Source organism: Girardinichthys multiradiatus, chromosome 10, assembly GCF_021462225.1.
Source record: "Girardinichthys multiradiatus isolate DD_20200921_A chromosome 10, DD_fGirMul_XY1, whole genome shotgun sequence".
Classification (NCBI taxonomy): Eukaryota; Metazoa; Chordata; class Actinopteri; order Cyprinodontiformes; family Goodeidae; genus Girardinichthys; species Girardinichthys multiradiatus.
In genome coordinates, this window is record NC_061803.1 from 13,870,530 (window position 1) to 13,893,748 (window position 23,219).

The following is a 23,219-nucleotide window of genomic DNA, read 5'->3' on the forward strand; positions in this document are numbered from 1 at the left end:
AATGGATGTATTTAAATAGGAAACACTTATAAGGTTATCAGAGGCATTGTGGAAGCTTTTATTGGGTTCATTTTATCTTGATTAAATAATGTTAACAACTATAAAGCTAAACAAACTGACCATGAGATGCTGTTCTGCAGATCACAGACTATATCTTAAAGTGAGACTCGTTTTGCAGAGAAGTCTGGCTAGTAGCTCAAACAGGGAAAACTTGTAGAAACAGGAAAAATAAACGTACGTGTATGCCAGTGTAGCACTGAAATGCTTGCGAATGTAGGTTTCAAGAACCGGGTTAAAGTGCTGGAACTTTCTGTCAGCTATAAGTCCAATTATGAACACCTGTCAGGGAACAAAGACACTCTCATTAAAATGTAAAACCATGAATCTTGTAATGAAGAGCACTAAACATTACCTGTCTTACTCAATATGCTGAAAGAGACAGGGAAATTACACAGATTGTCTTTGAGCAGAAAGCTATTTTCTCTCAATTCCCCTTCCCAATGATAATCTCGGACCCCCAAATAAGTCAATTTATTCCCCACATACTCAGAGAAAGAAAAACTCTCTTTTGAGATGCACCTCCCACTGTTGGCCGAAGCCACGCAAGATGGGATTCAGCATGATACTTGGTGATTTATTAAAAGCAAAATTTACAGCAATTTACAGCAACCAAGCTAGCAGGGTTATATGATCACTTTGAAACAACTTCTGACTTGGCTTGGAGAAAAATTAGACCTTACTGATACAAATTCATGCAGATCAATGCAACAGATCAGCATGATCACAAACATGATCACTAACCACTTACCCTCACCACAGAGCTAAAGCAGCGACAGGTGAATCTCAAGTTTATTTCTTTCAAGGTGTTAATTCAAAAAGAGGAACTCATATCATAGACTAATTACAAAGTAATACATTTCAAGTTTTCAGTTCTGTAAAACTTAATGATTACAACTTGCAGCTTCTCCGGCAAAACGAATACAACATAAAAACAATACAGAAATGTTAATTAATGGTCTGCTGCACCATCATGAAGAAGGCAACTCACTTGACAGGCCTTCAAGAGACAGTTATTTACACCCTCCACAAAAAGGCCATTGCTAAAGATGCTGGATGTTCACATGTTCTATGTCCAAGTATATCGATAGAACATTTAGTGGAAGGAAAAAGTGTGATAGGAAAAGGTAACCACAGTCCCAAGGCATTTGTGCAACAAAGCTCATGAATTAGGCGCTGACTGTGGCCAGGCTCAGTGCTGTCAGTCACCACACATGCACAAGTACCTTGATTTCCAAATAAAATATAAAATATAATCTCATCTGAAAATAGGCCTTATGACACCTGAGCAACAGTGGAGACGTTCTTTTTCTTTCTTCCAGGTACGACTATTTTGACATCATCTCTGGTTCAGGAGTGGCTTAAGACAATGATTATGAGAATTGTAGGATGCCGTTGTGTGTAGTGGCTCCTGAAACACTGACTCCAGCTTCAGTCCACACCTTGTGAAGCCCCGCCCCCCCAAATTCTTAAACAGACTTTGCTTCACAACTCCTCTTATGGCTGCAGTTTTCCCTGTTCACACCTGTTGCACCTTTTTTTTCTAGCACATTTTCACCTTCCACCTAACTTCGCATTAACATGCTTGGATGCAGCATATTCTTCATCAAAGATGTTTTGTGGCCACAGACATCATTTTATTCGTCAAATGTAGATTTCAATTAATTTGAGAGACCAGTTTCTTGGATTCATAAGATGCAAGCCATAATCATTAAAGTTAAAATCATCAAATAAGTCAAAAACTATATCCCCATATATAAAATGTATAATTGTATAAATTGTTTATGGCTGAAAACATGTAACTTAATATTTAACTGATTTTTTCTGAGATCAAAATGCAATACATGCAGCACAGGAATTTTCATCAAAGGGATACTTGAGCAAATAAAATGTTTCAAAACATCTATTATTTGCATGTGGGTTGCAAATGTATTCAAGGGTTTATTTCCACTGCTAGACTCTGCTGTCTTTGCTTACCAAGGCATCAAACACCAACGTGTCAAAAGTGTCACTGTCAGAGTTTTCCATCATGATGTTGAAGAGAGCATCCAGAGTGTCTTGTAGAAACTAAAAAGAAGAGAATGCACATGGGGTTAACAGTCAGACTAATACTGTCTAATATCCAATCAGATAAACAAATAATTTCACTGTTACTTCAAATCGTTAAACTAGGAACTAAAAACTATACACATCCCTATCAAGTTTATGCAGCTTAAAAAATAAATACCATGATAAATCAAACCAAAACTCTTTCCATCCTTAATGTGACATATTTCACCATCATGTTCAGTTCTGTGGCAAACACCTCAAGGTCTTTATTCAAAATAGACTGTTATTTACTTTAGATCAATCTACGGAAAAGAATCTCAAAGCATGATGCTGGCACCACCATGCTTAACTATGGTATATCATGTTCTTTTGGTGACGTGTAGTGTTAATTTTTCTCCACATATAAATTTTTCCAATATTTTCCCAGATTATTAATGTCTTCCCAGTGCCATGGTTTATGCATAATGTGGATGTTGATACACATGATAAATTTTGCATTTCAGATAAAAAACCTACTTTGGAAATATGCTCTACTTTGCCAACCACCCAATGCTGTCCTTAACCGATTCACCTTCGTTTTAGGTTTTGATTCAATAATGTCTGCAAGGTTTTTTTATTTGTTTTTTTCGTGACAAACTTTTTTTATTCAAACATTTGAACATTAAATTACAAACATAGCGCCATGGCGCTGCCTATAAAGAATTTTAAGGACATTCATACAGACACTGATGTACACCTACATATACAAAACATATACACATATACATAATACACAAAAATAGATAGAAAAAAGGAAAATTAGGAGGCGGTAATTGGGCTGACCTACCAAGAATAAAGAAAAAAAAAAGGGAGGGGGGGGACACTCGTTTTACATACGAGCAAGTAATGTTATGTCAGAGAGGTAAGTAATAAGAGCGTTCCAGGCCTGCATAGTAGATACTCGCACTTTAGGTATGACAACCTTTCTAAAACAGCAATGTCTCTAAAGTGGTGTAGCCATTCTTTTGCCGATGGAATATCTGGGAAAAACCATGAATGTATTATGGTCTTTTTAGCGGCAGTTAATCTTGCAAATAAGATCTTCTTCTGCGTCAATCTGGTATTGGCACTAAGACCTGAGTCATTGCTGAACAGAAGTACAGGGGGGTGCATAGGAAAGGGGAATCCTAAAATACTTTACAGGCAACCATGCACCCTGGACCAGAGGCTAGACACAGAGGGACACTCCCAAAAAATATGAAGATATGTGCCAACAATGTTCTAATCACATTTTGTGCAGTTGGGATTGTCCGTCAGTTTCATTATAAAGCGTCTATATGGTGTGGCATAAAATTTGTGAACAAACTTATAATGAATAAGTTGATGTACTGGATTCCTTGATGAGATGGGTATATTGGTCCAGATATTGTCCCAGTCCAAATCATGACCCTGTCCCTCAAGTTCACGGTTCCATGAACTGATCACTCCCAAGGGCTTAACACCTTTCAGTGATAGTTAATTGTTGATAACTGACAACCAACAATCCAGTAGAGGGTGTTCAAGCTGAAAACCAAGTGTCCAACGGATGAGAGGATAAAGGGGAGTCCCATGGAACTCCATGGGCATGGATTGCAGATCTTAACTGGACATACAAGTACCAGGGAAATCCAGGGAGAGAATAATGGTCTTTAAGGTCTCGGAGTGAAATCAAACCATTTCTGTCATACAGATCTTGGAGAGTTTGAATTCCTCCAGTAGCCCAACTGACATTAAAATATGGACCAGAGTGCTGTCATAAATTATAGTTATACCAAACCGGAGAGCAGTCACAGAGTTTAACATTACATCCCATATGTTTCTGGACAGCAAACCAAATTTTCAAGGAGTTACCTATGATTGGTCCAAACTTTCCACACACAGATCTAGATTTCAGCCCACAGAACAGTACGTTTTCAAACCTAAGTCTTACCATCTCTTTCTCTATCTGACGCCAGGGTGTGACAACATTCTCTTTGCACCAAACTGTTAATTGCTTTATTTGAAATGACCAGTGGTATAATTTAAAGTCAGGAACTGCCAAACCTCCAGAGTGCTTTGGTCGCTGCAATGTGCATAGGCGAAAACGAGCTCTTTTATCTTTCCATATGAATTTAGTGGTGAAGGACCGTAGCTCCTCAAAGGAATTAGGTGGTGGAGGCATAGGGATCACAGAAAACAGAAAATTCAGTCGACCAAGTAAATTCATTTTCAGAATTGCAATTCTGCCACGTAGTGACATCTTGAGATCTAACCACTTCTGAATGTCCGATGTAATCTCTTTTTTAAGCTTATCATAATTTGCCTGTGACATATCTGAGAAATTAGTTATAATTATGCCTAGATATGTAAATGATGAATAATGCCAGTGAATATGTTGAATAACTGGTAAGGTCACTGGTTTTGCAGGGGCATTTAAAGGAATGAGGAGGGATTTATCCAAATTCATTTTATAACCAGAAAATAGGTTAAACTGCGTGAAAAGTTTGAGTATTTGGGGTAGCGACTCCGAAATTTTAGTAAAAAAAAGTAGTACATCATCCGCATAAAGCGAAACTTTGTGTTGTGTACTTTGTATACTAATGGGTGAGATGTACAATCTAATCGCCTGGGCTAGTGGTTCACGAGATAAAGCAAAGAGGAGTGGTGACAGTGGACAGCCTTGCCGTGTTGTACGCTACAGAGGGAATGTTTTGGACAACATGTTATTTGTGTGCACAACTGCACAAGGATTAGTGTATAGTATTCTGATCAATGATACGAATGTTTTCTCAAATCCGAAATTTTCCAAAACCCGCCACAAATACGTCCAGCTCATTCGATCAAAGGCTTTTAACGCATCCAAGCTAAATAAAGTTGCAGGGTGTGCATCCGATTCTGACACATGTGATATATGGAGAAGTCATCGAATATTATCTGCTGCAAGTACCGCTTTCAAAAAGCCTGTGTGTTCAGAATAAATTAGTTTACCTACACATGGCTCCAATTTTCTGACTAACACTTTGGCAAAAAGCTTCAATTCCTTTGTGATAAGTGATATCTGCCTGTAACTACCGCATTCCAACGGCGATTTATCTTTCTTAAGCAGCACTGATGTGAGAGATGCATTTTGGTCACGATGGAAGGAGCCAGTGTCTAAAGCATGTGGAAGGTTTAGTTTTGAAAAGGTTTGACGATAACACTGTCTTGTATGACTACTAAGATCTGCTTCTAAACCTTCCTGCTTTAAGTTAACTAATGAATAAACACAATGCTCCTAATCTATTGGCTCATATAAAAGTCACAATGTGACATGTTCCTAGTCCACAATTTGACTGGATGGACCGGGGTCATAAACAATTAAAGGGGTTTTAAATGTTTATGCTGATTAATGTGGAAATCATATGGTTAATTCAGCCAACAGCTCAACTTTGTACACTCTCCCCTCCCTATTAGATCCTCTTTACAGGTATGAGCACAAGCTAGTGTGATTCAACTAAGGATTTAATCATTTCCCTGTCAACAGAACCTCCAGAAACACAAACTATGCACAATCTTACTCTCTGCCTGCTCCATTAACTGAGCCATTTCTCAAAACAGCTGTAAAAAGTGACAGAAACAGATCACTGTGTCATGCATGGTCTGTCACTTCTGGATGAATGAGGCTTATCATGTTTTTAGTTATAAGCAAACAAAACTCGCAGAGCAGGGAGCTTAAACCAGGGTCCTGATCCCTTTTTTGAGGACAAAATTCTACATAAGTCGACATAAGGCCCAACGGCTCTTCTTTCACAGAAAGCTGAAACGGACTGGTCTCTCTACTCAACCGCTCACAAACTTTTACAAGGCCACGATTGAAAGCATCCTGTGCCTCAATGTGACAGTCTGGTATGGGAGCTGGACAGCACAGGAGAGAAAGAACTTAACACGGGTGGTGAGGACAGCACAGTGGATTGTGGGATGTCGTCTACCAGATCTGGACTCGATTTATGCTCCATGTCCAGAAAAGGTCCAGACACATTGCTACAGACCACACCCACCCGGGAAATGCACTGTTTGTCCCACTTCAGGAAAACAATTTAGGAACATCACATCAAAAACAAATAGACTCAGAAACAGTTTCTTTCCCAACGCAGTGAAGGCAATTGTCCCCCTGCTAAACACTAAACATCCCTGCTGACAATCAAACAAACCACCAGCCCATCTCAGACTGCTTCAGCACAAGCTGCACTTTATGTAAATACTAAATACTACATGCCATATTCTATGTACATATGTTCTCTTTTTTATAAGTGTTATAAAATTTTTGTTAGTGTCTAAAACCTACATGTGTATCATTTGAGCTGGGTCTTAGCTAAATTTCATTATGGTGACATAATGGCAGTAAAGATTCTTGAATAAGAACCCATTAATGTACAAATACAGATATTCACTATGAATTTATTTGGAATATTTATATCAAGCTCAGGCTCATCATTCAGGCTGCCTCATTATTATGAAAAAAGCACAATATGATATTATTGAATATTGCAATCAGTAAGTAAAGCAAGTAAGTAAGTAAAAGTTTATTTATATAGCGCCTTTCACAGACATTAAATGTCACAAGGTGCTTTACAGAAGTGCACAATTATACATTAAGATAAAACAATAAAGGCACAAAACATATGAGGGTAGGGGTAAATATAATAGTCACAAGCCTATAGTAGCATAACTACATCCAACGCACTGGAACTGTTAAAAAGATTTGCAAAAGAGATAGGTTTTAAGTTTGCTCTTAAAAACTTCCACAGAATCAAGAGAATGTAACGAGAGCGGGAGATCGTTCCAAAGCTCTGGCGCAACGGCCTGGAAGGAACGATCTCCTCTAGTCTTAAAACGGGTGTAAGGGACCTTAAGAAGATTCTGATCCAATGACCTTAGCCTTCGAGAAGGGATATACGGACACAACAGGGCTCTAATGTATCGGGGAGCCTGACCATGGAGAGCTCTAAAAGTCAGAACCAGGATTTTGAAATTAAAGCAAAAAACCACTGGAAGCCAATGGAGAGATTTTAAAATTGGGGTAATATGAGCCCTTCTGTTGGTGCGAGTCAGCACCCTAGCCGCCGCATTTTGGACCTGCTGCAGACGAGACAGCTCCTTTTTGTTAAGACAAGAAAAAATGCTATTACAATAGTCTAAACGAGAAGACACAAAAGCATGAATGATCAGCTCAAGATTATCTTTAGAAACAAATCTTCTTAGTTTCGAAATATTCCTGAGCTGGAAAAAACAGTTCCTAGTGAGCTGCTTTGAATGATGCTCAAGTGACAACTCTCTATCAAAAATCACGCCCAGATTTCTTAGGCTTGGTTTAGCAGACGAGCTCAAGTCACCCAAATACTGGTTGATTCCAGAAACGACATCGTCTGGAGCAATCACCGGCACCTCAGTCTTATCGGAGTTTAACTGCAGAGTTATCGCCAAGCCACTGTTTAATTTTCACAAGGCAGTTCTTTAAAGAGTCCAGTTTATGAATCTCAGTGGGCTTAAAGGAGCAATATAGCTGGATATCATCTGCATAAAGATGATAGGAGACATCAGCAAACTCTATTACCCAGGGGAAGAACATATAACAAAAATAGAATAGGTCCCAACACAGAACCCTGGGGCATTCCACACACCAAATCTGCAGAGTCAGAAATAAACTGATTAGCCGAGACACTAAAGCTCCTACCGGACAAATAAGACGAGAACCATGCTAGTACAGATCCTGTTAGACCAACCAGATCACACAATCTTCTCAACAGGATTTCATGAACTACAGTGTCAAATGCTGAAGAGAGGTCCAGCAAGACCAAAACAGTGCATTTCCCGGCATCCGCAGCCATCATAATGTCACTTGAAACTTTGATCAGGGCAGTTTCCGTAGAATGGTGCTTACGGAAACCAGATTGAAAATGGTCAAAAATCTCAAAATGTTCTAAGAACACAATAAATTGTTCAGAGACCACCTTCTCCAAAGGTTTGGACAAAAACTGAAGTTTTGAAATAGGCCGGAAATTACCTAACACATTAGGGTCCAAATTGGGTTTTTTAAGAAGAGGTTCCACAAAGGCATGCTTAAAAAAGCTGGGAAATATGCCAGAAGATAACAACAAATTTATTAACTTGGTAACCCAGGGGCCAATAACATCAAATAGTCCAAAAGGAAGAGCATCTGAAGGACAAGAAGAAGGCTTCATCTTGGCTACCAGGGCTAAGATATCAGCCTGAGATACAGACTTAAAAGAGGACCAGTTATGACAAGCAGGCTCAACAGCAGCAGTGCTAAGCACGGACTGAGTTGGAGGTGAAAATGTAATATCCTGGCTTTTGGAGACAAAAAACCTTAAAAGTCCATTAGTGTCTGCTTTGCAAAAAATGGGGGTAACAGGAACAGTGGGACACACAATAGAGCTGATGGTATCAAACAAAACCTGTGGTCTCCTCTTATTCAAAATTATCAGCTGGCAAAAATAATCAGATCTAGAGTTTTTAATGGTTTCATTTAAAGAAGACATAAGTTCCTTAAGGTGCAATCTGTGGACCTCAAGTTTATGGGACTTCCACAAACGCTAAGTTCTACAGCATAAACGCTTTAGCTCCCGAATGGTGTCATTGATCCAAGGGCGTATGGTCTTCCTAGTCACCAAATTAGATCTAACAGGAGCAACTTGATCCAAAATGGCCTCACAATGACTGTTAAAGGTAAGAAGGAAACTGTCCACATCATGACATTCCACAAACAATTTTGGATCAAATATAGAAGAAAACCTAGTAGCTGAATTGTCAGAGATAATACGCCTCTGCAACCTAATTAAAGTAGGCTTAGGATCTGGAAAAAAGAATACATCAAACAAAACACAACAATGATCACTAATAAGGACATCCTCCACAGATAGATTGGCAATATTTAGGCCAAGAGAAAAAACTAAATCAAGGGTATGGCCTTTTTGGTGGGTGGGACCAGAGACATGTTGCACAAAATTAAACGTTTCAGTCAATGTTAAAAATTCCAATGCTTCACTAGAAGCACTATAATCAATATGAATATTAAAATCACCAATTAATACAACATTATCCAACTTAATTATCAAGGATAAAAAGTCACTAAAATCCTTTAAAAAGACAGCGGCATGGCCAGGAGGGCGATAAACCAGCACACAGTGGAAAGAGTCTTTGGAGCCCACTTTGACCATCATGAATTCAAACGAAGAAAAGGATTGCATATTCATCATCTTACAGATGAAACTGTCTCTGAATACCACCGCAAGACCCCCTCCACGTCTCGAGCGGCGGGGTAACCCGAAGACTGAGCATCCATCAGGACAGAGTTCATTTAGATGAATGAACTCCCCTTCTCTCTGCCAAGTCTCCGTAAGAAACAAAAAATCAAGGTCTCGTCTGCTAAAAAGTGCATTCAATAAAAATGATTTATTTGCAACTGAACGGACATTTAGAAGACCAATGCGAGGCGATGATGACGTCACAATCTTCGCATCAACAGGACACAGCGGGATCAGTCGAAGGCACGTGGCACTGTCACGCAGTCTCCAGCTGGGTCGGGAAAACAGCTGTTGTATGGCTGCCGTGGATATGGGAAAGCACGTCCCCGGAGCATCCCACCAGTCACAATTCCAGCATTTCACTGGCTCCTGAGCATCAGCTGTGGGTCTCCCAGAAGACAGCGGTGGGGGTGTGCCACCACAACACACATCGAGGAGAGGAATCCACCGCAGCCACCTGACACGTTGGTAGGGACCGGGACTACATAGTCGTAAAGCATGTCTGCATTTTACCTGGACGCTGGAGCTGGAACCAAGTTTCCTGCGTTTCCTCCCAGGTGCCCGAAACAGGAACATGTACTCAGGTGAGTTGGGCAAAACAACAAAAGGAGGAGGAAAAGTTTGATTGTACTTTCCCCAATCACCAAAAAGAGATTCCATAGACTCCTTTATACCAAAAAGAGAGCTACGATCATAGAACAGTATAGCAGAAACATATCTAGGTGAAAATCGTGCTGATATAACCACAAATATTGCTGTAACAGTACATAAAAACTTGCAAAGGAGACGAGCAGCGGCAGTGGCGTGGCCAAACATAGGCGCCATCTTGCCCACCATTCAATCAGGATGGCGATTGGCTTTAACCCACATTTTCCCCACTACTCCCATTACTCTTTCCCCCACAATCACCATATATATATATATGTATGTATGGATGGATAGATGGAACGTTTAGGCATTAAGACAGGTAATAAAGTCTGGAAATACAAATATATCTGGAAAATACATCTGCATGCCTTCAACAATCCACACCATGTTGACATATACTTTTTAAAATGTCAAGGGAAAAATGGTATTTAATTGCCTACTAAAAGCCTTGAGGCATTTTGAAAAGACCTGAGTTGCAACGCAGTGCTAATAATAAAAACCGCTCTATTTATTGACTGTTTTGATCTGACGGGGCAAGATTTCTACTCTGTGATCAGAAGCCATCTAAAAAGTCCATGCCAAAAGTTTCTCTACAAAGTTATTTATTCATCTGCCCCACGTTGAGTACTTAAACTGGCGTGACTATGAATCTGACAGTGAGTCATCTTCCCTTTTATAAGCAGGGTTTGGTGCAACATACTGCCTCCTCCCTAGGAAGCATAAAAACAACTGTAAAATGACGATCTGATAGCCCTGACAGCGAGAGAAAACAGAACTGAAATCGTTGCCAGGAACCTGTCAATTTCAGGGTAAATAGAGATTGGTTTGTGACTGAATTGCTTATGTTACCAGCTGTCCGGATACTTGCTATTTCTGATTAAATGTATTCAACCAAAAGAAATAAACTACTTATTCAAAATCAACCAAATTTCAAACAGATTAAGCCATTGATTCTTGCTCTGACCTTCACGACTTCACCACCGTCCACTTTCATCAGCTGACGGAGGTTCTGCTGCAGGAGGTTGATATTGGAGCGCCACTTTAGCAGGCCCAGCAGGTCGACTGAAATAAGCAAACAGACCACATTCATTACCAGAGTGCGTAGCATTTATCTGGCAGACAGTAACAACAGACAGTAAAAATGTATTCCAGGCTGAATGAATTAAAATAAACGAGTGCAAGGTACAAGGGCAAATTTCACAAAATACAATGTTTATCATTTCAACAGACTGCTTATTTTAATGGATGGAAATGAAAATTAAGAACAAGAGAATAAGACACAATGTAATTAATTACACCCATTTGGTAGATTATCAAATCAGAGGCTTAAAAATTACATTTGTGTGAGTTTATTATGACACCATTTATAACAGAATCAAGAGACACATTCTTCAGTATATACAATGATGTCTCCCTATCTAAGCTTAGAGAACCCTTGCTGATTCAATCTTGCCAGTCATATATTAGGAACATAGAGGACAAACACAGCCACCAGCTCTGAAACAAAAAAAGCCTTCAGGAGCGGCAGCTACAATACAGCCGAGTTATTGTTAAGGTCACTGTAATGTCACTGTCTTAACTGACCACTTATATGAGGTTAAAAGCCTAACTATCTATCTCTTAATTAGTTTTTGTTTCCAAATAATATCCCATCTGTCTCTTACAAATGTAAAGCGAAAGGCTAAATGCCTGGTTTGACATTTTTAACAGCGGTTATTACCTTTTGTATTAGAAAAATATAGGAATAACATTTATGGTTCTCCTTGAACCGCCACCTTAACGTGGGGGAGGGGTTTGAGTGCTTGAATGATCCTAGAGGCTATGTTGTCTGGGGCTTAAATGCCCCTGGTAGGGTCTCCCATGGCAAACAGGCTCTAGGTGACAGGTCAGACAAAGAGCGGTTCAAGAACCCCCCATGACCACTACGAAATCGAGGCACGTGACGTCGCCCGGTACGGCGGAGCCGGGGTCCCACCCTGGAGCCAGGCCCGGGGTGGGGACTCGTCGGAGAGCGCCTGGTGGCTGGGTTGCTCCTCGCGGGACCCGGCCGGGCCAAGCCCGAACGAGAGACGCGAGACCATCCCCCAGTGGGCCCACCACCTGCAGGGGGAACCGTGAGGGACCGGTGCAAAGAGGATTGGGCGGCGAACGAAGGTGGAGACCTCGGCGGCCCGATCCCCGGATGCTCAGGCTAGCTCTAGGGATGTGGAATGTCACCTCGCTGGGGGGGAAGGAGCCTGAGCTAGTGCGGGAGGTCAAGAAATAGAAATAGTCGGGCTCGCCTCCACGCACGGCGTGGGCTCTGGATCCCATCTCCTCGAGAGGGGCTGGACTCTCGTCTACTCTGGAGTGGCCCACGGGGAGAGGCGGCGGGCTGGGCTTGCTTGTTGCCCTCCAGCTCAGCCGTCTAGTGTTGGGGTTTACCCCAGTGGATGAGAGGGTCGCATTCCTGCGCCTTCGGGTTGGCGAGAGGTCTCTGACTATCAGCCTATGGGCCGAGTGGTAGTACCCGGCCTTCTTGGCGTCCCTGTCGGGGGTGCTGGATAGTGCCCCTCCTGGGGACTCCATTATTCTGCTGGGGGACTTCAACGCCCACGTGGGAAACGACAGTGACACCTGGAGAGGCGTGATCGGAAGGAATGGCCTCCCGGATCTGAATCCGAGCGGTGTTTTGTTATTGGACTTCTGTGCTAGTCACGGATTGTCCATAATGAACACCATGTTCAAACATAAGGGTGTCTATCAGTGCACTTGGCACCAGGACACCCTAGGCAGGAGGTCAATGATCGACTTTGTTGTCATATCATCAGACCTTTGGCCGCATGTTTTGGACACTCGGGTGAAGAGAGCGGTCGAGCTGTCCACTGATCACCACCTGGTGGTGAGTTGGATCCGCTGGGGAGGAGAAAGCCGGACAGACTTGGAAGGCCCAAGCGCATAGTGAGGGTCTGCTGGGAACGTCTGGTGGACCCCTTGGCCAGGGATGTATTCAACTCTCACCTCCAGGAGAGCTTTAACCAGATTCCGAGGGATGTTGGAGACATAGCGTCCGAGTGGACCATGTTCTCCACATCTATTGTCGATTCTGCTGCCCGTAGCTGCGGCCGTAAGCTCTGCGGCGCCTGTCGCGGTGGCAATCCCCGAACCCGGTGGTGGACACCAGCAGTAAGGGACGGTGTCAAGCTGAAGAAGGAGTCCTATCGGCTGTGGTTGGCTTGTGGGACTCCTGAGGCGGCTGACGGGTACAGAGGCAAAAACTCGGACCTGGGAGGAGTTCGGTGAGGCCATGGAGAAGGACTACCGGTTGGCCCCGAAGCGATTCTGGCAAACCGTCCAGCACCTCAGGAGGGGGAAGCAGTGCTTTGCCAACACTGTTTACAGTGGGGGTGGGGAGTACTTCGAGGATCTCCTCAATCCTGCCATCACGCATTCCCTGGTGGAAACAGAGATTGGGGACCCGGGGCTGGACTCTTTCATCACCCAGGCTGAAGTCACCGAGGTGGTTAAAAAGCTACGCGGTGGCAGGGCTTCAGCATTGGATGAGATCCGCTCTGAGTACCTCAAGTCTTTGGATGTTGTGGGGCTGTCATGGTTGACACGCCTCTTCAACATTGCGTGGCTGACGGGGACAGTGCCTCTGGATTGGCAGACTGGGGTGGTGGTCCCCCTACATAAGAAGGGTGACCGGAGGGTGTGTTCCAACTACAGGGGGATCACACTCCTCAGCCTCCCCGGTAAGGCCTACGCCAGGGTATTGGAGAGGAGAGTCCGGCCGATAGTCGAACCCCGGCTTCAGGAAGAGCAGTGTCGTTTTCGTCCCAGCCGTGGAACACTGGACTAGCTCTATACACTCTACAGGGTACTCGAGGGTTCATGGGAGTTTGCCCAACATGTGTTTTGTGGACCTGGAGAAAGCATTCGACTGTGTCCCTCATGATGCCCTGTGGGGGGTGCTCCAGGAATATGGAATTGGGGGCCCTTTACTAGGGGACATCCGGTCTCTGTACAAGCAGAGCAGGAGTTTGGTTCGCATCGCCGGCACTAAGTCGGACCTGTTCCCGGTGCATGTTGGACTGCGGCAGGGCTGCCCTTTGTCACTGGTCCTGTTCATAACTTTTATGGACAGGATTTCTAGGCGCAGCCAAGGGCCAGAGTCTGGTCTGGTTTGGGGACCAGAGGATTTCGTCTCTTCTTTTTGCAGATGACGTGGTCCTGCTGGCCCCCTCTAGCCAAGACCTACAGCACGCACTGGGGCAGTTCACGGCCGAGTGTGAAGCGGCAGAGATAAAAATCAGCTCCTCCAAGTCCGAGGTCATGGTTCTTGACCGGAAAAGGGTGGCTTGTCCTCTTCAGGTTGGAAGGGAGTTCCTGTCTCAAGTGGAGGAGTTTAAGTATCTCGGGGTCTTGTTCACAAGTGAGGGAAGAATGGAGCGGGAGATCGACAGACGGATCGGTGCGGATGCCACAGTAATGGGGGCGCTGTGCCGGTCCGTTGTGGTGAAGAGAGAGCTGAGCCGAAAAGCGAAGCTCTCGATTTACCGGTCGGTCTATGTTCCTACCCTCACCTATGGCCATGAACTTTGGGTCACGACTGAAAGAGCAAGATCCCAGACACAAGCGGCTGAAAGGAGCTTCCTCCGTAGGGTGGCCGGGCGCTCCCTTAGAGATAGGGTGAGGAGCTAGGCCATCCAGGAGGGGCTCGGAGTAGAGCCGCTGCTCCTCCACATCGAGAGGAGCCAGTTGAGGTGGCTCGGGCATCTATACCGGATGCCTCCTGGACGCCTTCCTCGGGAGGTGTTCCAGGCACATCCCACCAGGAGGAGGCCCAGGGGACGGCCCAGAACACGCTGGAGGGACTATGTCTCTTGGCTGGCCTGGGAACGCCTTGGGCTCCCCCCGGATGAGGTGGAGGAGGTGTCTGGGGAGAGGGACGTCTGGGCGTCTCTGCTGAGTCTGCTGCCCCCGTGACCTGGTCCCGGATAAAGCGGAAGATGACGAGTACGAGGAATAACATGTAAAAAGCTTTAAAATAAATTCATCTTTTGTTGCAGTGGCATAACCTCGCATTGAAACAAGCAAAGAAAAAAATCTAACCTCTAATTTAAGCACATTTTGTTTATACTTTATTTTTTGAAGTTAATCAGGGTGTCTACAAACTTTTAATCAGCAATCCAAGACCTGTTTCCCTGGGATATAAATATGATGCCACACAGACGGACATCTATCTTAGCCATTCGCCAAAATGGATAAAAGAAGAGAACATGCCATTCACGAAAAGCAGATGACCAGTGATCTTCACAAGTCTTTAAACTGCTATAACAAAGTAGCTACTCACCAAAACTCGCTGATATCCACAGTAGGAGCAATAATAAATAAAAACAATGGAACTGTGAGAAAAACTGCCACAAGAAGACACATGCTTCTCTTACCACCACACACAATAAGCAAAAATATCCCCAAACATCTGTTAAGTAGCTGCATACGGAGTTCACCAAGTCTCATTCCAGAAAAAAACCCTTCTCTGTCATACTATCACAAATAAAAAACTGTGGAGGGATCAGTTTTTAAGGCCTCTAAAACTTCCAGAGGGCTTTGCAAAACCCTGCCTGTCATTGGTAGGGCCACCAAGTCTATAGGACAACCGTTAGATACCATCTATATGCTACCCAAAACCTGCTGCAATGCAGAAAAACATCTTTACCCAAGATGGTGAACCGCCAAGCAGCTGGGCATAATTTGTATATTGAGTCCTTTGTCTAACCAAAACCCAAAAACAGAAAGCCAAACAACCACACTGCTCAACAGATAGGTGGATAATTTCCTACGGTGAGATACAGAGTAATCTTTGAATGAGAACAGCTAATAGACAATATCTACATGCCAACTGGTATGTTAGAAGGCATGACAGGAAAAAGTATTTTCTGTCCAACCATCACAAATGTAAACATGGGGATTTTACTTAATTGTACTGGGACTTTAATTCAAACGATTCACATTAGTCAGAGACTAATGTCTGGTTCACACGGCAGGATTTAAAAATTGCCGCCTGATTTTCAAAACCTGAGAGACCCCACACGTGATGATAAAAAAATCGTAGGTATAACAGGTTTGGTCCTATAGTGTGTGGTGTCCAGTCACACGCAAGTACAACACACCACACACAAACAGCTTTTACTCACAAACATTAAGATGGCAGAAATCTAAAGATCAAACGTGAGTTCAGAGTAATTCCCTTCGATGTTTCTGTAACATCGCTTTCTGACTGGCTATACATCACATTCAACAGGCTGCGTGCTCGTTTGTCCTCGAGGAACATCCCACATGGTAGGATATCGGAGCAAGACAATCCAACATGTTGAATATCCCCGATTTGAGGCTGGAGCGGTCCAGACGTCTTTCTGAGCAGACTAGATCACTCTACTCACCACACAAGGCAGGAATATCTCTTAAGATTATCTTAAGAGCCATCTCGATGATCAGGGCGTGTTGAAAGGGGGTGATTGGTTCAAAAATCCGCATAAAAATCCTGCCGTGGGAACCAGGCATTAGACTGCATGTTTCTGCAACAAACACTCCAGGAAGAATGAACGTGTGGACAAGCCTCTTGTGCTCAGTGTTAAGTACGGTGGAAGATCTATGATGCTACATGCCTTTTTCTCTACCAAAGCCCAGGGAAACCTTTTTAAAGTGTACTGTCTGAGATACCACAACATTTTAAATTAAAACCTGGTGGCCTATGCAAGGATAATGACTTTCAGAATGATGATAATACAAAACAATTTAGGTCAACCTAGAAATAATTTAGATAAAACCTCACTCTCTTTCGTGGCCCTGTCAGTCCCCAGACCTAAATTCCATTAAAACCAGTGGGTGAGCTTCAGAGAATAGAGAATAAAAAAAGGACCTGGGACAATCTGTAGCGATGGTGCAAAGAGGTAATGGTTAAAGATCCCTCTCTCTGAACGCTCCAACTTCGTGCAATGTTGCCCCTACGATAAAAGATCAATTTATTTGAACGTTTTTTAAACATCTTTGGCAGCAGTGCCAATGATCGTGTAGGGTTTTGTATAAACAGTCCACCCTACTATAATCTCTGGCACCACCATCCCTTGCAGCTCTTTGTTTCCTTTCGCCCGATTGGCTATTGGTAGTCAGTCAAGCATGGCGGCACAAAATGGATATCTACCATCTGTAAAGCTGACAGCCTATCAAGCTTCAGTCACAATGGGCTGTCCAAACTACCAGGTATCATTCTCTCCAAAAAGACATGGGTTTGGAAATTGATAGAGAAGCACCTCAGAGACACGCATTGAACACAATGAGGACAAATCATTGGCAGCTTGGTCCCACTGGAGCAATGCTGCCCAGACGGTCTCGAGCATAAGGCGAAATGTTAGGGAAATCTGTTTTCTATTCCAGAAATAAAAAAAAAGAAACACTGAGCATTTTTAACAAACACCATCTGTTTCAGAAAAGATGCTTCTGCAGGAAGGTACATTAAAAATATTCAACCAAACTGGCAAATGGAGGGTGGTGGGATATTTAATTTCAGGAAAATCCGTTACACTGTCACGCCATAACTTAGATGTAAATGACTTCACATTAGCAAATTAATAATGTTTATGATACATCTTGCTTCACTGAAAGTAGTGTTTATTCATAACAGAAATCTATGAAAACTGATAAAAAGACATCACAAAAGACGTTAGAGCAGATTCACACAATTTAAAGGTATATTTCATATAATCTGGGAATGGTAGTAACTTTTCCTGGGCCAGATTCTCTCTGCTCTGCCACCATCAGTCCTCCTCCACATAGTTAACAAGGCTGGAAATACCCAGGGGGCAAACCAGCAGCCACTTCACACAAGCTTCCTGCATGGACAGACCGTCTACATCAATCCAGCTTAATTAAAACAAGTATTTCATCTCTGCTGTGGGCATCAGTGATGAGGTGTCATGTGTATAAAGCAAGCAGTCTGTTGATAGGGGCATTAAAATCCTTGTTTTTTTTTCCTTTGCATGAGTCAGGACGAAACCCATTTGAGACCACCCAGTTAAAAATGAGGTGGATATTAATTAGGCTAAAAAGAAGGTTTCACACTACAAAATAGGAAATTAAAAAGTAGACAAAAAGTCATCAAAGTTCATACTTTTTTTTTTTTTTTTTGCTTTGTGAATTTTTTCATCTATTAAACTAGAGTGTCTTAAAATTATTTTCAACTTATTTATAAAATAACCAAAAGATAATTTTTGATGCAGGCACACCAAGCATTGGCTCCCCAGACGTGAAATTCAGCCCAGTTTAATGGTCTTTACTCACAGATCACTCCAAACAGCTTTGTAGGGCCGCTGTTGTGGTAAAAGCAAACTGCTTGTCCACACTGCTATGACGGTGCTATTAAATTAATTTATCTTTCAATTTACATTCTGGCTCTAAATGATCTAAAACATTTCATTGTGATAAAAATAATTTTTTTAAGTTTACTTTCCAAGTATTGCGTTTTGCAATGTCTCCGGACCGATGCACACTTCAACCCCTCTCCAAGTCTGCAACCATATGCTCTTGCTGTCTCGTTTTAAAAAGTCAGCACTAGTCCGCGGAAAATTGACAAAATGCCATTCTGGCAGGCAGGAATTAACATGTTGTCAGTATAAAAAATCCTGAAGTGGAACACACCATTTCTTAATTTATTGAATATGTTTAGCAAAACTTAAAAACATGTAAAGGATCTTTAAAACAGGGCTGCTTTAATTTATCCTCGACTGTCCCTAAATTATATTTGAAGGCTCAAATACACTGCTCACACAAACCTTTACAGGATAAACAGTGGCATCCTGACTGCCATTATTAATTGGGAAGAAATCCATAGACCCATTTTTAGACCCTTCACTGGTGCATTTGGCCCTGGGTTCCTCATAAGGACATTGCATACAAGCATGTGGGGGCCATACAAACTACTGAGCACCGCTATAAGTTGCTTTAATTAAATTTGAGTAACCTGGCACATCAGTTTTTTAGTGTAAATTTCTCAGTGTCTTTGGATTAAGCCCACTGTTCGTTAAATGTTGCAAACACATTACCCATTACATATCAGTATGGTAATCCAGCATGATTTTTTCAGTAAAGAAGGCTAAAAACAGATACATGCCAAACTTTTCAGATTTCTTTGTGTAAAAACAAATTGAATACATGCGTCTTTTTTATTTATTTTAACATTTATGTACTGCTTTGTGTATGTCTGTCTAATAAAATCCTAATAAAATATATTTGGTTGTACCATGTCAAAATGGGAAAATGTTCAAAGGGTATTTGGGTGATTGACCCCTAGTTTCTGTAAAGCACTTTGTGCTAAGGTTTTCTTGCATGACAAGTGTGACATAAAAAGATTGACTGACTGTGTCAGCATGTCAGAACACAGTTAAGGGATGGAAGCCAGACAGAAATGTTTTCATTCCTGAAGAGTGCATAAAAAGCACACATCGCCCATTTCCTTTCTACAAGGAGAAGAAGGTGACAAGATTACAAACCTGGAATTGGGCTAATCAGACTACACGTCTTCGTTAGAGGTAACAGTTTGGAATATTAATTTTGCTTGACTGCCTCATGTAATCAGTGTGAGTTAGTCACTCCTTCTGTAGCTGAGAGCGCTCATTCCCTGACATCAACTCCACATCCCCCCGAGCAGAGTAGGAGGGCACTCAGTCAACTGTATTTAAATGACAACTTATACCACAGACTAAATTTAACAAGTCTCGATGGGGATATTACTGCAGCAGCATGGAACACCTCCTCTTCCACATGATGTTAAGGAGCATTTTTTTCATGACAAAATCTTTCCCTTGTGCTGGGGATCTAACCAAATCGAATTCTCAGGTCTGCAGTGACCTCATTACTGGAACTTCATGAACCTTAGTTGGGCTTTCATCGCAAAGATGCAGCCGAGCAACAATGACGAATGTGTCTTCCTCTTTCTTTGCTTTCATTATATAGAGGATATGCGCTGCAAGGTCAGTGAAGGTCCTTGCATCAGTCTGGATCGCAGCAGAGATAAAATATCTGCCCGACGACCGCAGGAAAATTCTAAATAATTTTTAAAGTATTGCTGAGGATAATGTCCAGAGATGTGGTCAATTACAACAGCATCAAGGTTCATACACAGTTTTTATTTGAAAGGTTCTGCCTTTTCCTGAGACCTCGGTACATTATGTATATTTCTACTAAGGTCATGGCCTAAAGTATGAATGTGCAGATTCAGATGAATAGATAAGCATAAATGGTTGGATGGCTGTATGGAAACAACATATTGACGATTGGACAGGGAAATAAACCTGGGAACGAAAGTATTTTTTTTCATACTTTTCCAGACCTGAAAATACTTTAATCAGAATTGTATTGTTTTCCAGACTGCGCAAGAATTTAGAGTCTTATCTTATCTGTTAAAAGAAATCCTGATTACTCTGTGCCAGTGGTGACTGGCGATTAGGGGCGGGTTGGGGACCGCCCCACCTATTGTTAGCTAAGTGAGCTACAAACAATTAAAATCGAAATACATTGATAACAAAACATATATCTATATTATCAGTATTCCATTTATTTGCGCGCAACACATACAATATATTTTACCGTATAAATAATGATGAATAAATTTTTCATTTTATTATTGCAAATAAGGGACAGAAACCTCTAGGTTGGTGCAGTAAAGTGATTTTGCAGTGTTTAGCTGTATTTAAAACACTGGCATGTTATAAAACACTGGGTGTTCTAAAAGGTATTATTCAGTTAAATTCCCAATATGCAGTTTAATTTGTTAATTGTTTTCTTAATTAAAAGAAGAAGAAGCTAGCAGTTCCTGGAACTTTGAAGCAAAGTGATTCTGCATTATTTAGCTGTTTTTGAAACAATGCTTCTTCCAAAAATCTATGTTGTAAATCAAAATCCTGTTTGTGCAATGACAGCATTATTAAAACATTTTCAGTACTTGGTTAAGACTGGAAAATTAGTTAGTTCCTCAAGTCGCTAATTTGCATCATACCAAATTTTTTTAGTAACTGTAAGTACAATGTTGAAATTAAACTCTAATTTAGTATCTGATTGAAAGCAAAACCAAATAGGTTTTCATATAATGGAACATAAATTCAGTCATTAAGAGTTAAAAAAATTCAACATGTGGATCTGTATCAGTAAAGGTGCAGATAGAAGCTCACTTTTAACGTCCTTTCAATGCTTCCTAGGTCTGTGTTGAATTATCTAAGGGGCGGAGGGGGTCTGGTTTGGGGACCAGTGGATTTCGTCTCTTCTTTTTGCAGATGACGTGGTCCTGCTGGCCCCCTCTAGCTAAGACCTAAAGCATGCGCTGGGGCGGTTCGCAGCCAAGTGTGAAGTGGCTGGGATGAAGATCAGCTCCTCCAAGTCAGAGGCCATGGTACTCGACCGGAAAAGGGTGGCTTGTCCTCTTCAGGTTGGAGGGGAGTTCCTGCCTCAAGTGGAGTTAAAGTATCTCGGGGTCTTGTTCACGAGTGAGGGAAGAATGGAGCGGGAGATCGACAGACGGATCGGTGCGCCTGCCGCAGTAATGGGGGCACTGTGCCGGTCCGTTGTGGTGAAGAGAGAGCTGAGCCGAAAAGCGAAACTCTCGATTTACCGGTCGGTCTACATCCCTACCCTCACCTATGGCCACGAACTTTGGGTCATGACCGAAAGAACGAGATCTCGGATACAAGCGGCTGAAATGAGCTTCCTCCGTAGGGTGGCCGGGCGCTCCCTTAGAGATAGGGTGAGGAGCTCGGCCATCCAGGAGGGGCTTGGAGTAGAGCTGCGGCTCCTCCACATCGAGAGGAGCCAGTTGAGGTGGCTCGGGCATCTATACCGGATGCCTCCTGGACGCCTTCCTCGGGAGGTGTTCCAGGCACCTCCCACCGGGAGGAGGCCCAGGGGACGGCCCAGGACACGCTGGAGGGACTATGTCTCTCGGCTGGCCTGGGAACGCCTTGGGCTCCCCCCGGAGGAGCTGGAGGAGGTGTCTGGGGACATGCACATGGTCCTCAAGAATGGTTCGGTAGTCCTTGGCAGTGACGCGCCCATCTAGCACAAGTATTGGGTCAAGGGAATGCCATGATATGGCAGCCCAAACCATCCCTGATCCACCCCCATGCTTCACTCTGGGCATGCAACAGTCTGGGTGGTACGCTTCTTTGGGGCTTCTCCACACCGTAACTCTCCCGGATGTGGGGAAAACAGTGAAGGTGGACTCATCAGAGAACAATACATTGTCACATTATCCACAGCCCAAGATTTGCGCTCCTTGCACCATTGAAACCGACGTTTGGCATTGGCATGATTGACCAAAGGTTTGGCTATAGCAGCCTGGCTGTGTATATTGACCCTGTGGAGCTCCCGACGGACAGTTCTGGTGGAAACAGGAGAGTTGAGGTGCACATTTAATTCTGCCGTGATTTGGGCAGCCATGGTTTTATGTTTTTTGGATACAATCCAGGTTAGCACCCAAACATCCCTTTCAGACAGCTTCCTCTTGCATCCACAGTTAATTCTGTTGGATGTGGTTCGTCCTTCTTGGTGGTAAGCTGACATTACCCTGGATACCGTGGCTCTTGATACATCACAAAGACTTGCTGTCTTGGTCACAGATAAACCAGCAAGATGTGCACCAACAATTTGTCCTCTTTTGAACTCTGGTATGTCACCCATAATGTTGTGTGCATTTCAATATTTTGAGCAAAACAGTGCTCTTACCCTGCTAATTGAACCTTCACACTCTGCTCTTATTGGTGCAATGTGCAATCAATGAAGACTGGCTGCCAGGCTGGTCCAATTTAGCCATGAAACCTCCCACACTAAAATGACAGGTGTTTCAGTTTCATTGTCCAACCCCTGTAACTAGTATAAAGTATTAGTGTCCCACTTATTTTTGGGGGGGGGGATACAAACAGTACTGCTCTGGGCAAGTAAAATATTTATTTCTAATTCCAGTCCAAGTTAGCTTACAGTTAATCTGCTTCTACATGATTTCCAAAACAGCAGTTACTCAGTCCTTCAGATCTTAAAAGCAAAGAAGAACACAAAAGGTAAGAAAGTATGAAGACGCAGAGGAGGGCTCTGTTTAAATAAACTGAACTGCATCTAACTGTTCAAACAGCTCTTTAC

At 42.7% G+C, this 23,219-nt stretch overlaps 1 protein-coding gene across 5 annotated transcripts in view; it reads right to left on the reverse strand.

Annotated features, from left to right (window-relative positions):
* Positions 1-23,219, reverse strand: part of dock1 (dedicator of cytokinesis 1) — a 308,112-nt gene that overhangs the window by 210,295 nt on the left and 74,598 nt on the right. For all 5 annotated transcript variants that reach the window (XM_047376374.1, XM_047376376.1, XM_047376375.1 and 2 more), the window contains exons 19-21: positions 11,020-11,117; positions 2,035-2,124; positions 239-339 (exon numbers count right to left, since the gene is read on the reverse strand). In XM_047376374.1, coding sequence (XP_047232330.1) covers positions 239-339; positions 2,035-2,124; positions 11,020-11,117 — 289 coding nt within the window. The remainder of the gene's footprint in view (positions 1-238; positions 340-2,034; positions 2,125-11,019; positions 11,118-23,219) is intronic.